The sequence below is a fragment of the Nannospalax galili genome, unplaced genomic scaffold (genome assembly GCF_000622305.1).
Source record: "Nannospalax galili isolate Female #2095 unplaced genomic scaffold, S.galili_v1.0 scaffold769, whole genome shotgun sequence".
NCBI classification, from domain to species: domain Eukaryota; kingdom Metazoa; phylum Chordata; class Mammalia; order Rodentia; family Spalacidae; genus Nannospalax; species Nannospalax galili.
In genome coordinates this window covers 1,619,795-1,634,953 of record NW_008360306.1, presented here as the reverse complement: position 1 = coordinate 1,634,953, position 15,159 = coordinate 1,619,795, and the positions used below count along the sequence as shown (strand labels likewise).

Here is a 15,159-nt window from a genome sequence, read left to right as displayed (position 1 = left end):
CTAGCCTCTGGGCTTCTGGTGGTCAGTAGGGCTTTATTTCTCCTCCAAGTGATCTTGTACATTTGCACATTTGACCTTGGCTCTCTGGACCTTGTGTGTCTCCTCTGTTCAGTGAGAATGAGAATAATCTGTCCCCTGCCTCCCTCATGGGGCTGTTGTGTGGTCAAGTTCCATGTAACACTGAAGAATTTCTCAGTGAGCTGTGCTTACTGGGTGTCTACACTAAGTCCAGGATCAGTGTGGCAACTCCCAGCAGTGAGAAACCACCAGGCTTCAAGTGCTGATCAGTAGCGGGCAGTGCCTGTGAATAGCCTAGCCTGGGCAGCATAGCACAGAGAGGCTCCTGTTTCTAAATTAAGAATTTTGTTCTGTTCCCAAGCATTCCACCTGCATCAAGCATTGCCTGTCAGAGTCATTGTCACACTTGTGTAGTGTCAGTCACAGCATGCCATTGTTGGGCCCCATGCTCAGTCCCAGGTTCATTTCATGTCTGTCATCTTGGTGTCTCTGGTTCCTCAGCATCCCCATCCTCTCCCGAACACTTGCCTGCAACACCTGCAGAGTCTCCGGCCCAGAGATTTGAGGCTCGGATAGAAGATGGCAAGCTGTACTATGATAAAAGATGGTAAGTTATGAGAAGACATGGCTGTTCTTAATGGTCTCATGACCATATGGAGGGTTGGGGCTTTGTGTACTGATTATATCATGGGATGGCTTCTGCTCAGCTTAGATTTTTATGTTTGTGAGTTTAATTTCTTTTGGCGGTGCTGAGGATCAGACCCAGGGCCTCTACCTCCCAAGTGCTGGGATTTGGGCCCTAACTTGGAGTTTTGAATGAGATTCTGCACCTAGTAGAGTGTGAACAATGTGTTGATGGATGCCTCTGTGAGGTCCCTGAGTAAATAGTGTTTCCCAAAATGTGTTCCGTGGGTGGTGATACCCTTCCCTCTCCATGTTGCCGTCCCCATTCTAGAATTTACAGGCTGTTCCTGTCCAGCCATGGCAGGGTGTGTCCTGCTCTGCCCATTTTACCTCCACTTCTGTGTCTAAAGGTTGTGAGTGTTCTGGGGATGAAGGATTTTGTGGTCAAGCCAGTTGAAGGGATGTCCTGTTACTTAAGCCCAATGAGTTCCCTGCTTAGAGCTGCAAGTTTCTAAGATGCCAGATGTTTTTTATTTGACAGCTTTACCCTTTTCTCATGCATTATCCCCACTGCAAAAGCATTCCAGGAAACTGAGTTGGAGAAATTATATCCTAAAACATAACTAGTTTAGATGGAAAGCTATTTGAAACATTCAAACAGCCTGTGATTGGAAAAGAAATGGCAAAAGAATAAGAAGACCCTTGAGAGCTCACATGTTCATTCATTCAGCAAACACTACCTTCTGGTTCGCTATTGTGGTGGGTATTAAACTGATGAAGATTCTTTCATCTTTTCAAATGTTTTTTTGTCCTGGTGCACTGTCTTGTTCATTATTCCTGGGCAGGCAAACACTCTGTTAAGCCATGGTTACAGACTGACTTTCTACTTGGCTGTATTGAGAAGGTCTGGGTTATTATATGGCTTCTGTGATTAGCACTTATAATGGCAGTATGATAACTCTGAGTGTCAATATATATATTTTTTATTCCAAAGATTTTTTTTTTTTTTATCTTTTTGAAGCAGGGTCTCCTTGTAGCCCCAGCTGTCCTAGAACTCACTATGTAGACCAGGCTGGCCTTGAACTCACAGAGATCCTCCTGCCTCTGCCTCCCAAGTGCTGGGACTACAGGTGTGCACCACCACACCTGGCTCAAAAGATTTTTTTTATATAATTAAAAAAATTTTTTTTGAGAATTTCGTATGAGTATTGTATTTGCATCATTTCTGCTCTGCCCATTCCCTTTCCAGCTCCTCCCATCTCCCCCCCAACTCCCTCTCAGTTTCTTAAGTTCTAAAAGTGATGGTGTGATATGACCTCTGAGTTTTGTATTGGTTACATGTACTAGCTAGCTACCTTAGACTGCAGTCATCGCTCACTGTCCATAGTAGAGGGTTTCCAAGACTGTCTTGATGCCAGAATCCATGATGCTCTGTTCTCTTACATAAAACTATGCACTGTTTACATTAAAACTAAGCCTGGGGCCAGTGAAGTGGCTCAGCAGGCAAAAGTTTGATCTAAGTTCAATGTCTGGAACCCACAATGGAAGGAACTGACTTCTGCAAATTGTCCTCTGATTGTGTTTGTTCCCCCCGTCCCCCACACAATAATAAAACGAATTTTGAAAACCCGAACCAGCTGGGCTGGTGGCACACACCTTTAGTCCTAGCACTTGGGAGACAGAGGCAGGCAGATCTCTGTGAGATCAAGGCCAGCCTGGTCTCCATAGTAAGTTCCAGGCCAGCTGGGGCTACAGGGAGACCCTGCCTCAAAAGGACAAATAAATGAGTAAGTAAATTAAAACAACAACAAAAAACCTTAGCCAAGCCAGGCATGGTGGTGCATGCCTTTAATCCCAGCACGTGGGAGGCAGAGGCAGGTGGATATCTGAGATAAAGGCCAGCCTGGTCTACATAATGAATTCAGGCCAGGTAGGACTACAGGGAGACCCTGTCTTTAAAAACAAACCAAAACCCAAAAAACCCTAAGCCCGTCTTTCTGTATATTTTAAATCATGTCCATATTTCTTATACCAAATACAGTACAAACATTATATATAAGTATACTGTATTGTTATAAGAAAAAAATGTTTATATTAGAACAGATTTTTTTTTTTCTAAATATTTTTTATCTGCAGTTGGCTGAATCCAGGACTGTGGATCCTTTGGGTTCTTGTCAAAAGCTTAGAGATGTAGTCGGGCCTGAAGAAGTCATCTCCACCTATTCCGTTCCTGTGAGTTAATTGCCCAGGGGGAAGGAGGCTGGCTTTGTCAGCCTGATGCAGTGACTTCTCCTCCCTGCCTGTTCTCTGGCCACCTTCTGCAAGGTCAGTGTCACTGTCTTAACCTTGCTTAGAACATGTCGCCACTAGATGGCAGGCCCTAGCTGCTCAACACAGGGCAAAAATAAGATGAAAAATGTTTGTAATAATGAAAACCAAATAACCTTTAAAGATCAGGTCCTGTATAAGAACGGCCTTTGGAAACGATGAAATTTATTGCTGATGTTTCTGCGGATCTGTGGGTCTTCAAGCCTGTGATATTTCAAATAGTGTTCATTTTGTAATTGTACTGTTTTAGCTCTTCCTCTCTCTAGACTTAATACCGAGACTTTATGAGACGTGTCTTAAGGATGAAAGTGTAGTAAAGTCATTTTTTAAAAAGAAGGGATCCACAGTGACTGGTGTTTGATAATATAAACACAGTAGTCTGGTTTGAAGTGTCAGACCTCCTCACTCCCCACCATCTTCTGTAGGTCAGCAGATGTTTGAAAAATAGTGTTTGTGGGAGCATTTGAACTTTTCTGTGGATTTAAAAGTTGCCTATTGTGTCATTAAACACTTCTGAGGATGTTGTTTTATCTTGTATTTAGTGCTTTTTCCTTTTTGGCTTTGGCGGTTGGAGCCCCTAGTGAACTACTCAAAGGTGGGCCCTCCTGCCTGGTCCTTCCTGAAAGGGGCATCCTGCTGAAGGTCTCATCACTTCCCAGGCTCTGTATGGTCTGCTTTTGTGCCTTTGTCTCTTTGGAAGCCTCATTTTCCTTTCTTCTTCAGCAGGCACGATCTATGACTGAGAGATCGACTGAATTCCCCTGTGCCTTCTGGAGGCTGGTGTTTTGGTAGAACTATATTTTTGGCAAAGCATGTTTCATTGGGTTTTAAATGACTTCAGCAGAACATGGAGGTTTAGGCAAATCTTAATGTGATTGCATCCCAAACTGTATTTCATTTTGTAAGATAAGCCGCTCCCTTGCCTTGCTCTCCTGGTTTTAGGGCACTTGAGCTTGTGCTGTAAGTTTGCCTCCCATTTTGATTTGGACTAATGACCTCTCACAGAAAACAATGTAAAAGGATCTTATGTTTCAAATAGTGACCTGATAGTGCTGGCTGGCTCTTGTTTTTTGCTCTCCCTCTTTCTCTTCACTCTAAATTGGAGCTGCTAGTGTGAATCAGAGAAGTCACCTACTTGCTATGTAGAGTCAGCCTCCAGCTCTCAGCTTGACAAAAGGGCATTTACCTGACAACAGTGACGGTTTCCAGCTGGAACAGGATCCCTTGAGGGTCTGGAGTTGTGGGCTCACGTTTTGGGAAATAAGTGTTACTAAACTTTAGGATTGATTACCAGTGGTCTACAGAATCCAGTTGCTTCTCCCCAGTTCCCACCCCACCTTTAGACCTGCCATAGTAGTAACCATTCAAGTTTGTTGGGCTTAACATTGAGGCCAAAGCTTTAGATTCTCAGGTCAGAATTTTCATCAGTAATAAAGTCAGTCTGACGTGCAGGTCTATTCTCTAAGGCTGTTTAAAGTGTTTTGTTCAACAGCTAAATTGTAGCTTATAAAATGGGTTAATCAGGGGAGGGTTTGCATTTTTACTAAATTAGTTTTATTGATGTAGCATTTTAACATGTTTTATTTCTGAATATATTTTGAGTTCTTAGAAACTGTAAGGTACATTTATATGCTAATGTTGTCTTTAAAAGGAAAACCCCGTTAGAACAGTTTAATTTTTGAGGACTTCCTTTTCAGAGAATTCAAATAGTTTAATAGATTTGGTATCCAGCCTAACCATTCTCTAAGACCTCTGTGGGGTATGTGAGATTCCCCAGAAGGTCCTGGACTCATCTGGGTCTCAGTTGTTTGAGATGTCTGCTGCTTGAGGAAGCATGCTGGCCAGCTGCCTGTGGGACATTGCAGCCACTGCTGTGTGGCAGGAGACCAGAGGTGCTGTCCAGGAGACCATCTTCTCCCCTGATGTTCACTGACATCAGTCATGTGTGCTGGGCTTGAGGGGTCTGTGTGCAGTTGAAGGAGAGCCCATCTCTAGAGAACTGTTGAGGGGTCTTCCAGAGCTTGCTCTTTCATAGACCTTTGTGGTTCTTTTGACCCAATCTTCATTATTTGTTTCCTAATACCATAGCTTATAAGGAAGTCGTGTTTACCTTTTTACATAAAAACACATGTCTAGCCCTTTGTGGTATCCCATGTCTTTAATCCCAGCACTTGAGAGGCAAAGGCAGGCAGATGTCTGTGAGTTCAAGACCAGCCAGGGCTCTACACAGTGAAACCCTCTCTCAAAACAAAACCAAAAAACACATTTGTTGAGGCTGAGGCAATGACTCAGTCAGTAAAGCACTTGCTGTACATGTACAAGGACCTGAGTTCAGATCTCCAGCATCCATGTAAAAAGCTAGGCCTAATCACATGTGAATGTCATCCCACTGCTGGGGAGACAGAGAAAGGAAGGTCCCTGGCCAGCCAGTCTAGCTGAATTGTAAGATCCAGGTTCAGTGAAAGACTCTGTCTCAAAAAAATAAAGTGGAGAGTAATTGAGGAAGACACTCAAGGTTGGCCTCTGACTTTGTGTGCATGTGCGCACATCTACACACACATGAGCACATGCTCATACATGCATGTACACATGAGCATATATCCCCCCACACAACCTCTTTTTAGTATATAAAAATGAAAGCTATACAATAAAAGAAATATTAATATATATTTTATAACTTGTAACACTCATTTAATAATGTTTACTCAAATTTTTCTTTGTGTGTATAGTACCACACACTATAATAGTGGTCACATTTTTCTCCCCCACTTAGCTCCATATAAAGTGTTTTTCCAGGCTAGTGATGTGTGCGAGCCCTGTGATCTTTCTTTATTAAAGTATTCAGAAAGTGGAATCTGGATGACTGGAGGCTAGTTGCATTCGGTTTTGTGTCTCTATCTCTAATAACACACAGTCCCCAAAGAATGACTTGATGTTGTTCTCCCTCTCAGTTTTTGTCCAGCCATTATTTGAGATGGTGTTATTTACACAGGATTGCTGGCTCAGGTGCTGGAGAGAAACCAAGGTGAATGTGACAGGTTTTCCTGAACTAACTCGACCTTTCTTGCACAGTGTGTAATTTGGAACTTGTGATATTGCCTGCTTAGCATAATGAAGGTTCTCTGATCTGCTTTGCCCACTAATACATGGTCAAAAGCAACGTTAAAGTTTGACTTTCAGGTAGTCCCACTGTTCTAACTACATTTATAATTCATATTCAATATTCTTTTCAGGGAGTAAGTTGACTTGGAAACCTGAGTTTTCAGCTCCCAAGTTGTGAGGTGAAGAGGGCTTAGACCCTAGACCGAAGCTCATCATGGGAGCTGATGTCTTGGTGGTAGATTATTCTCATTGTACCCTCAAAACAGTCTGCCTTATTTCCCCAGGAAATGCTAGGAAGATGCAGTATTCTGCTAGAAAGTAGACTTTGCAGCAATTCATAGGAGTTTGAGAACCATGTTAGCTAGAGTTGTGTAGCTAGAATGAACTAGAGGTTATGCTCGTAACTGGTCTAGGGCTAACCCGGGCAGTCTAAGACTGCCACAAGCAGCTAGCTAGTCTTTCCAGCTCTTGGAACCCAACAGCTGCGCTTTTCCCTGTTGTCCCATTTGGGCTTTGGCCTTGGCTGCCCCACTTCTATCCTTGGCCTTGTCACTGAGCTTGGGTAAGTTGGAAGCAGCCCTACTGCAGGCCCAGAGAGCTGTTGCAGGAGTGGAATGGGGAACATGTGCCTCTCTGCTCTGTTCACAGCAGCTCTCCCAGCTGTCTAGGCCAGAACAGGCCAACTCAGAAGCCTTTGGTGCTCCTGGTGTTTGGGACACTCAGCTTTGTCTGGTTAGTGTTTGCCAGGCTTGATTGTTTAATGTTGCCCATGTTGTATTTAAAGTTCTGTGACAGCAGAGACCTTGTAGCCTTGCTTCTTGCCTACTCCTCCAGAACAGTCTGTGCTACACACTGTCTCTGGAGTGTTTGAGTGAATGACTAAGATAAGGATGGACCGTCGCATTCCTTCCTGTTGATTACTTAGATGACAAACAGAAAATAATAACTGGTGATCAAACCCTCTGTTTGTTCTGCTCACCCAGCTTCTTTAGTGCTTTGGGGTGAGGCCAGAAAGTACAACAGAGATTTATTTTTTAAGTTTCATAACTTTTTGACTGGGTCATATAGTCCAAATAATAAAGTTCATTATAGCTGGGCATGGTGGCTCAAATCTGTAATCTGGGTACTTGGGAGGCTGAAGCATCTTCAAGGCCAGCTTGAGTAACTTAGTGAGACTGATTGTCTTAGTTTGTTTCTTCATTGCTGTGACAAAACACTCTGACCACTATCAACTTGGGGAGGAAAGAGTTTATCTTACATCTACCGGGTCACAGTTCATCAAGGACCCCAGGGTAGGAAGTCAGGGCAGGAACCTGGAGGCAGGAGCTAGAGCACAGGCCATGGAGGAACACTGCTTACTGGCTTGCTCCCCTGGTCCCTGCTCAGCCTGCTTTCTTATGCAACGCAGGCCCACCTGCTCAGGGGTAACACCACCCACAGTGGGCTGGGCCCTCCCACATCACTCATCAAGACGATGCCCCTCAGACATAGCCACAGGCCAGTCCAATAGAGGCAATTTCCCAATTGAGGCTCCCTCAACCCAGGTGTGTCAAGTTGACACTAAAGCTATCCAGCACACTGACTCAAAATAAAAAAATTTTAAAAGGAACTGCTCAGTGGTAGAGCACTTGCCTAGCATCTATCAGGCCCTGGGTTCAATCTCCAGTACCGCCAAAAAAGTGTAAATTCTCGTTTCCAACCTTTCCTTCGGCCCCCTTTTTCCCTTTGCAGAGGGGCCAAGAAATGCTTCTGAAAGTTAAGCTTTCTGAAATCCGTACTCCTCCTCAGTTACAAATTGTTAAGACCCTTTTAGTGACATTTTCTGTGACAGTGGTGTTTTTTTGTTTTTTCTTGCTCCCTCCTGTTCTTTTACAGTTGTGCCCTGTTTTTGGCAGGTACCACAAGAGCCAGGCCATCTACCTAGAGTCAAAGGATAACCAGAAACTGAGCTGTGTGATCAGTTCAGTCGGAGCCAACGAGGTAGGGGCCAAACTTCCTCACCTCAAGGAACTGCTCCGTGAAGTGTGGGGATCTGACAGATCTGGACTAGAAGCACACTGAGAAAGCACAGGGCAGGGGGATGGTGCCTCACATGGTCAGTTCCCAAACTCAGCACTGCAGGCGGACGTTGTCCACTCTGTTACCCTTGAAGCCCTCACATTTGTCAGTCTGTGAGGGTCAGTGTGCTCTTGGTGGTCACAGTATGTTGCCTATGTGGCGAGTGGCTTGGGAGCCACTGAGCTGACCCAGGAGAGAGGGGAAGGTAAGTCTGTATTCATATCCTGCTGCTTTTAAGGTGGCTATCCACTGACAGTGGAGCATACTCCATCGTTGTGTCTAGAACTTTTTTCCTGTGCACTAGCAGATTCATTTCTTGTTATGAGGATTTAATGGGGGCCTTTGGCACATGGCCAGCACCCAGGAAGTGCTGATTGAATGACTGCTGGTGGAGCTGAGCTGTAGCTCCAGGCCTGTTCTTTATCCAATCTGATATGCCCTGCTGTGTCTCTCAACAGTAGGGGCCAGGCTCCTACCTCTGGGTGCTGGTTTTCTGCAGGATGGGGTCTGGGTTTAAAGTTGCTTAGAGTTCTGCCCGAGGATAATGGAACTGCCCTGTGAGCTCCCACTGGCCCTTCATTAGGAGCATGTCAGCACTGTCTAACTTGTACTGTAAGAAGTTTAAAATGTCTGAAACTTTAATAGCTGTATTGGCTTGATCTTTTATCAGTCCACAATGGCTTCAAAGAAATTGATTTTTACGTGTCTACCCTCTGTTACTTATTTGTGCCAGTGCACAGTAAATCTAATGAAACTGGATTATGAAATAACTTAAGCCTCTTGTATTCTCTCAGCTTCCTGAATTGAAAATGCCCTCAAATGTGACTGGTTTGCAAAATGATTGTTTACCTGGAAGTTAGGGAGAGCCTTCCAGAGAAACGAATGCCATTCTTGTCTGGACTCAGAGTGAGTCACCTCTGATGCCATTCCAGAGCCAGAATGGGGCCCCAGCAAGGACCCAGTATTCCTCAGCCAGAGGCCTCATGGTTGCATGATGGAGTGCTTTGCAGGCACACATGCCTTTTCAGCGCCTGACTGAAGAGCGTCACAGTCACGTTTTATCATCATAGAGTGTGTCACTGAGGTCTAATGAGCTGTCTCCCAGAGGCCTTGGGACATCAGAGGCACATGGGATGGAGGGACAGTCCTCACTCCTTGGAAGTTTCCATTTCATTTTTCAGATGGAATCTTGGAGCTGCTTGCCATTTGAGGGCAGGTTTGGCTGTGGTCAGAGTGTGGGTGGCTCCATAGCTCATCACTCCTTAGGGTCAGTTTTCTATTAAAATGGTTTCGCAGGGTTTTTTTGGAGGCTCAGCTTCAGGTAAGATCTTTAACTTAATTTTTAAACTGTTGTTTCTGACTTTCAAGTCTCCCTGTTGCTCAGTAATCACATCAAAGAAACTGAGATGAAAATAAGAATATAGTTTTTTCAAACCTGAAGCCTGACTGGAGGAAGGATCTGTCTTTAAACTTCTAAGGACTCTGTCTTTAAACTTCTGTGTGTGGGTGAGGTGCAGACTTTTGTCCAAATCATGCTTTAATTATGCCATTTAATTGCCCAAGTCTTGGAGAGCTGGTGAGGGGAAGAGTCAGACAGATTTAGTGGAGAACAATGTGTCACGATTTCTTGGGGACAAGTGACATTTAGTTTCTTCTGGACAGTGGGGCCCCCAAAATATACCCCTCACAGGGCCATTGTGAGGTAAAGTGCTCTGGGTTAGTGCATGCCCCTCAGGGCCATTGTGAGGTGAAGCAACCCAATAGTATATCCCAACAGGGTCTTTGTGAGGTGAAAACATCCTGATTGTACACCCCACAGGGCTGTTGTGGGGTGAAAACACCCCAGTAGTACATCCCATGGGGCCATTGTGAGATGAAAACACCCCAGTAGTACATTCCACAGGGCTGTTGTGAGGTGAAGTGCTCTGAGATAATAGATCTGCCTCAAGACTGTTGTGAGGTGAGGCGCCCCAGTAGTCCATTCCCCACAGGACTGTTATGAGGTAAAGACCCCATACCACATCCTTTACATGGTGGTGTGATGTGCAGCAGCCCAGCGGGATGGGCTGTGTTTGGCTCATAGTGAGAGCCCAGAATAGAGTGATAGAGTGATGGCTCTCCCTCACATCCCTGACTGCAGGATAATACTTAGTGCACTTGTCAGCTCTGGCACTCCCCTTGGGGCCTGAGTTCACTCTCAGTTCTACAGAGCATGTCTTCTCTGTGAAATACAAGAGTCTGATCCCACTTGAGGCAGAGGGAACTGATGCAGCAGGAGGATTGTCTTCTCTTTGACTTTCCCACTGTCCTTAATGGCCTTAAGTCCTCATGGGTGTCTTTGTTTCTATAGATGCCCCCCCTTCTATCACAACCATGAGCCTTTCTTGCAGGAAACCACTATAGTGAAAGGCTAAATGATAGAGAATTTCATTGGGACAAGGAAGATATTTCCAAATTTGGTTGAAAAGTTAATGTTCATGAATGTACATCTTATGCCTACTGAAGCAATATAGTCAAACTAAATTAAGAATCCTAACAGTCAAGGCAAAATGGAGCCCAAGTGCACCGTGCTTTCCACACTGTTAGAGATGTGCGGGGTGACCGGGAGAGTAGGCTCAACGCTGAGCTGCTCTCACAGGGAGGTGAGCCTCCGCATGGCCAGGAGCTGCTTGTGCATCCTTGGGAGCTGAGGGGGTCCATGCTGGCAGAGGCCACCAGCTTTCTGCCCATACCTAAGCCATGCAAATGCCTTAATCGTCCTCGGTTTCTGAGCCTCACTCATCCTGCTCCTCGTGTCTGCAGATCTGGGTGAGGAAGACGAGCGACAGCACCAAGATGAGAATCTACCTGGGCCAGCTTCAGCGTGGGCTCTTCGTGATCCGCCGGCGGTCAGCGGCTTGACTTTCCAAGGTCTTCCTCTTCCCTTGACCTTATTCTGGAGTGGTTTTTATTTTTGTTTTGTTTTCTTCTTGGTAGAAAATTCATAACTGTGACTAGCTACTTGGCCTTGGGCACGGAGAGCACCGTGCGGATTCTTCAAGGCATTTACCTGGCTGACCACGTCCATCTTTGTGCCGTCCTTTCCTGCCTTGACCTTCTTCCAAAAATCAGTCACCAGGAGACTCTAACTTTAGGAATACTTCCCTTTCATTTCTTTATTTTTTGCTTTTTTTTTTTTTTTAAACCTCCTTTGCGTTTGAAGGGAAGCTTGTTTTAATAATTATCTTTGGGTTTTTCTACTATGAGGAGCAAGACGGGATACACTGTGCCGTGCATTTTCCTGTTTGAATCTGATTAGTGGATCGCATAGCTCTTCCCTTGTCTTGCCTAATTCACTGTTTTCCCAGAAGCATGGGGCAGGAGATGAATTCTTCTGGCTCTCGACCTTCTTGGAGAAATAAATGCTTTGTAACATCTGCCTCATGCCATCTACTGCACTGACTGAATGTGAACGATGGAACATTCACCCTGGAGACTGCATCCAATGAATGGAGCTGGGAGAGAGCCCTGCCTGTTCCTACTGTGCTGAAGTTACCATGCTCTAAATGTTATTTAATGCAAGTGATTTATTCAGACACATTTTTTCCTCGCTCAGGGTGAAACAAGAAGTGGTAATTTCAGAAGATTTCATTTGTAATTCCTGTCTCTTTCCAGCTCTCAAGTAGTTAGAAGTATCACAAGCCCCAGGCAGGCCATCGGCATTCTCTCATAGGTGGGGTGACAAGGTGGGTTGTTGGCGATAACCAGAAGTCTGTAGCTTCATTATAATCTGTGTATCACTCTTGTTGCTGGGTCCATTGCTGTACTTGGACTGTTCCACACCGAAGAACCCCCAGGCTCCCAGGAGATCTGGCCCATGTTGGAGAGGGCTGTGCCATGCTGCTGCCAAGTCTGCTGCTCTTCCTCCTGAGTCCCAGGGAAACAGCCTGTCCTGCACCCTCTGTTTCTCTCTCAGTCCCTGTATTGGAGAAGCGGTTCACAGGGTGGTAGGTTCTTTGTCCTCCATTCACCATCTTGAGATGTGTAAAGATCTGGGGTTAGAGTAACTGTAAGCATCTCTTTGAGCAGTCGGGCCGTCCACACCTTAGGAACTTTTTGTAAATAATCCTTTTGGTCTCGACCTCTTGGACTCTGTTCATATGCCTCTTGATACAGATAGCCCACAGCAAGTCACCATCTAAGTTCTAGGTTTCACAGAGACCAAACTTTTCTGACTCAGAGGAAGGACTTGTACAGACGTATTTTTGTTCTAATTCATGTCCATATTCATTTGAAGTTACCATGTTGGAGTTTTTTAGAAAAGAGGATAAACGATGACGTTTATTAAAAGTTGCCCAGATGTCTGTGTTCTTCTCTGCCTTCCACTCCTGCTGTTACCATGTTCATGCAGTGCACCAAGCCCAGGGTAAGCAGGGGCCTCTGTGTGTGTGTTCTCGGTAGCCTTTGCTATGAGGGAAGACCTCCCCCCTTGAATTCTCACTGACTCGGGGCGGGACACCTGACAGGGTAGCTGTTTCATTGTCACGTGGAAATTCATTTAGGTGTGCTTAGTGTGTTTATACCTTCTTTGCCCATCCGAACAGTACACCAGAATGTATTTTCATTGGAAGGGACTATGTCTGTAGCCACAGGGGTTCCTGTGGAAGCAGTAGAATTTGCTCTTTTCTCCTGCCTTGTCTGGTGGCAGCTTGTACTTTTGTGAAGTAACTTGGAAGACCTGGGTGTGGACACATGTGCCTTCTGTCTCCTGTAACTTTGGGAGTTTTTGAGGCCGTCCTTAGCCATGGTCTCCACCTCACCCACTGCCTTCTCAGTGTCCTAACACACCTCAGTCATGACACAGTGAAGTGTAGGGGGACTCAAGACACAGGCTAGTAAATGGAATATTCCTAATCCCAGGAAGTTGAGGGTTTTAGTCACCCCTGAGGTAAGAACTCAGCAGTTATATTCTGATAGGCCCCTGTTTATGGACAGGCCTTCAATCAGGGGCAGAGAGATGCTAGAATAGGAGGAGCCTAGCCTCAGCCCCAGTGACTGTCTTTCCTCATCTGTCATAGACCCCAGCACGCCTGATAAACTCTCATTAAGCCATGTCTAGACAGTTGTGATGGAGAACCTGTGCCATTTTCATCAGAGTGCCTCCAGTGTTAACACTCACGTCCGTGTTATCATACCTCTGCTGGGGGAGTGTCTGTGTGTTTTCCTCTACGCCTCTTCACAAGACAGTGTCCTGACAGTTTCCAGATAGATTCCTGTAGCCATACCAAAGCCAGGGTGTTTGCTTTCAATTGATAGCAGTATTTCATGGTCTTTGAATGACCTAACTTAATTTTTCTATCTAAACTTGTAACTAAAGCCAATGAAATCTGTGTGAGGCCGTGTGTTCAGAACTGGGTGACTTTTTAAGTGAAATTAGTAGGGGGTGTAGGCAAGGGTAATCACATTTCTTCAGCTCAGGCATGGGGGGCTAGATCTTATTTTTTACAGTATTTTCTGTTTTGCTTTTTTCCCTTTAAAATTTCTTTTTAGCCTTGAGGCTTTTCTAGATGATTTCTTCCTTATTTAAAAATGTTGTTTCTTATCTGATAGTTTGAAATCTCTATCCTTCACATCTCACCAATTTTTCCAAAGAGTTCAAACAATTTTTAATACCAGGACAAGGTAAATATGCAGCCATTTCAAGCAGCTGGTGGGCTCTTTTATACAACATCATTAACTTGTACCATTTAATGTTCTGAAAGGTGAATGTAAATTGTAAAAAAAAAGTATAGTTTTTTTGTTGTTGTTTTTTTGTTTTTGTTTTTTTTTTTAATAAACTTTCAGAGAAAAAGCCCCTGTGAAGTGTGTTCTATCTGTTGATTGGCTAAGTGATGAAAATTTATTTTAAGTTTTCCTTTCATTGACCATAGGGACAGGAGTTGGATGCTAGGTGTCTGAAAACCTGACCTTTGGTCCCTTGGCTTGTAAAGCACAGCAGGCTGGTGGTGTTGCCCTGGAAATGTAGTACACTCTGTACTTGGGATAATACAAATGTCCAGTTACAAATGGGGAGGTAAAATTGATACAGGTGGAAAACCTAAAAGTCAACTCAAGACAGGCTGCTGCTCCTCCTGTGGCACGTGATTGAGGACACTGTACTGTAGGTATCCCAAGTGGTTGGTAGAAGTCACCACCCAGCAGGGCTGCACACCACCCTGGTGTACTTGTGATGCAGGTGTGACATCTGTCAGGAAGGACTGCCTTAATGCAGATGGGACTTTGTTCTCCTGCCCTGTTGTAAAACATGTATACAGGAAAATGCCCAGACTTTACTTGTGAATGTTAGTGAGGTGTTCCAGCAGCTTCCCTGTCAGCAGCCTCCAGTCAGGAGATAACACCAGAACTCTCAAGCTCCTTAGGCTTCCTTCTAGTTCCTCCCCAGCTAGTTTGCTGTCTTAATTAACCGAAATTTATAGCTCTTTTGCTCCTGTAGCTTGGATCTGAAATGTCCCCAAAGGCCCTTGGTTCCCAGCTTGGCACTGTTGTGAGGTGGTAGAGCCCAGTCAGAGGTTTTAGGTTGTTGAGGTGGGTCCTTGAAGGGAATTGAGGGGTGCTAGTCTAGCTCCCTGACTGCCAAAAGGTAAAATTGCTCCACCTTGCCCTTCCAGAAGCACCATGACCACAGGCAGTTGATCACAAACTGAAACCTCCCAAGCTGTGAAAAACCTTTCTTAATATCTTGGATGTTAATGACAAGCTCACTAACACATGGGTCCTTCCATAACTAAAATAGTCAGATACCTAGTATGGGCCAGAAATTGACCACAGATGCCAGGGCTGGCAGGAAAGGATGTGGCTCCTTGGGGAGGTCCTCTCTCTTCCCCTCCTGTTTCTAGGGTGGATGAGGCTTTTGTGTATATCAGATACTACTGAACCCTTTCTGGAAGGTACTTTCTCATTTAATAAAGTAAGCAGTGAAAGTCCTCATGCTCCCAGATTTAATGCTGGTGAATTAATCCGAAGTGTCCATGAAATCCAAAGCTCAGCACT

The 15,159-nt window shown here is 44.9% G+C and overlaps 1 protein-coding gene across 5 annotated transcripts in view; it reads left to right on the top strand.

Moving 5' to 3' along the window:
* Suds3 (SDS3 homolog, SIN3A corepressor complex component) overlaps positions 1–12,469 on the top strand; it is a 39,284-nt gene extending 26,815 nt beyond the window's left edge. The window contains exons 10-14 of one of the 5 annotated variants that reach the window (XR_003847991.1): positions 520–625; positions 1,222–1,401; positions 2,779–2,967; positions 7,968–8,052; positions 10,933–10,962. Coding sequence is in view for 3 of the 5 variants with exons in the window: in XM_008824423.3 (XP_008822645.1) it covers positions 520–625; positions 7,968–8,052; positions 10,933–11,031 (290 nt within the window). In the remaining 2 variants the exon portion in view is untranslated. Of the gene's footprint in view, positions 1–519; positions 626–1,221; positions 1,492–2,778; positions 2,968–7,967; positions 8,053–10,932 lie in introns of those variants that run through there. The other 4 variants (XR_003847990.1, XM_008824423.3, XM_029559278.1 and 1 more) reach the window with 4 other exon arrangements.
* The last annotated feature ends 2,690 nt before the right edge of the window (positions 12,470–15,159 follow it).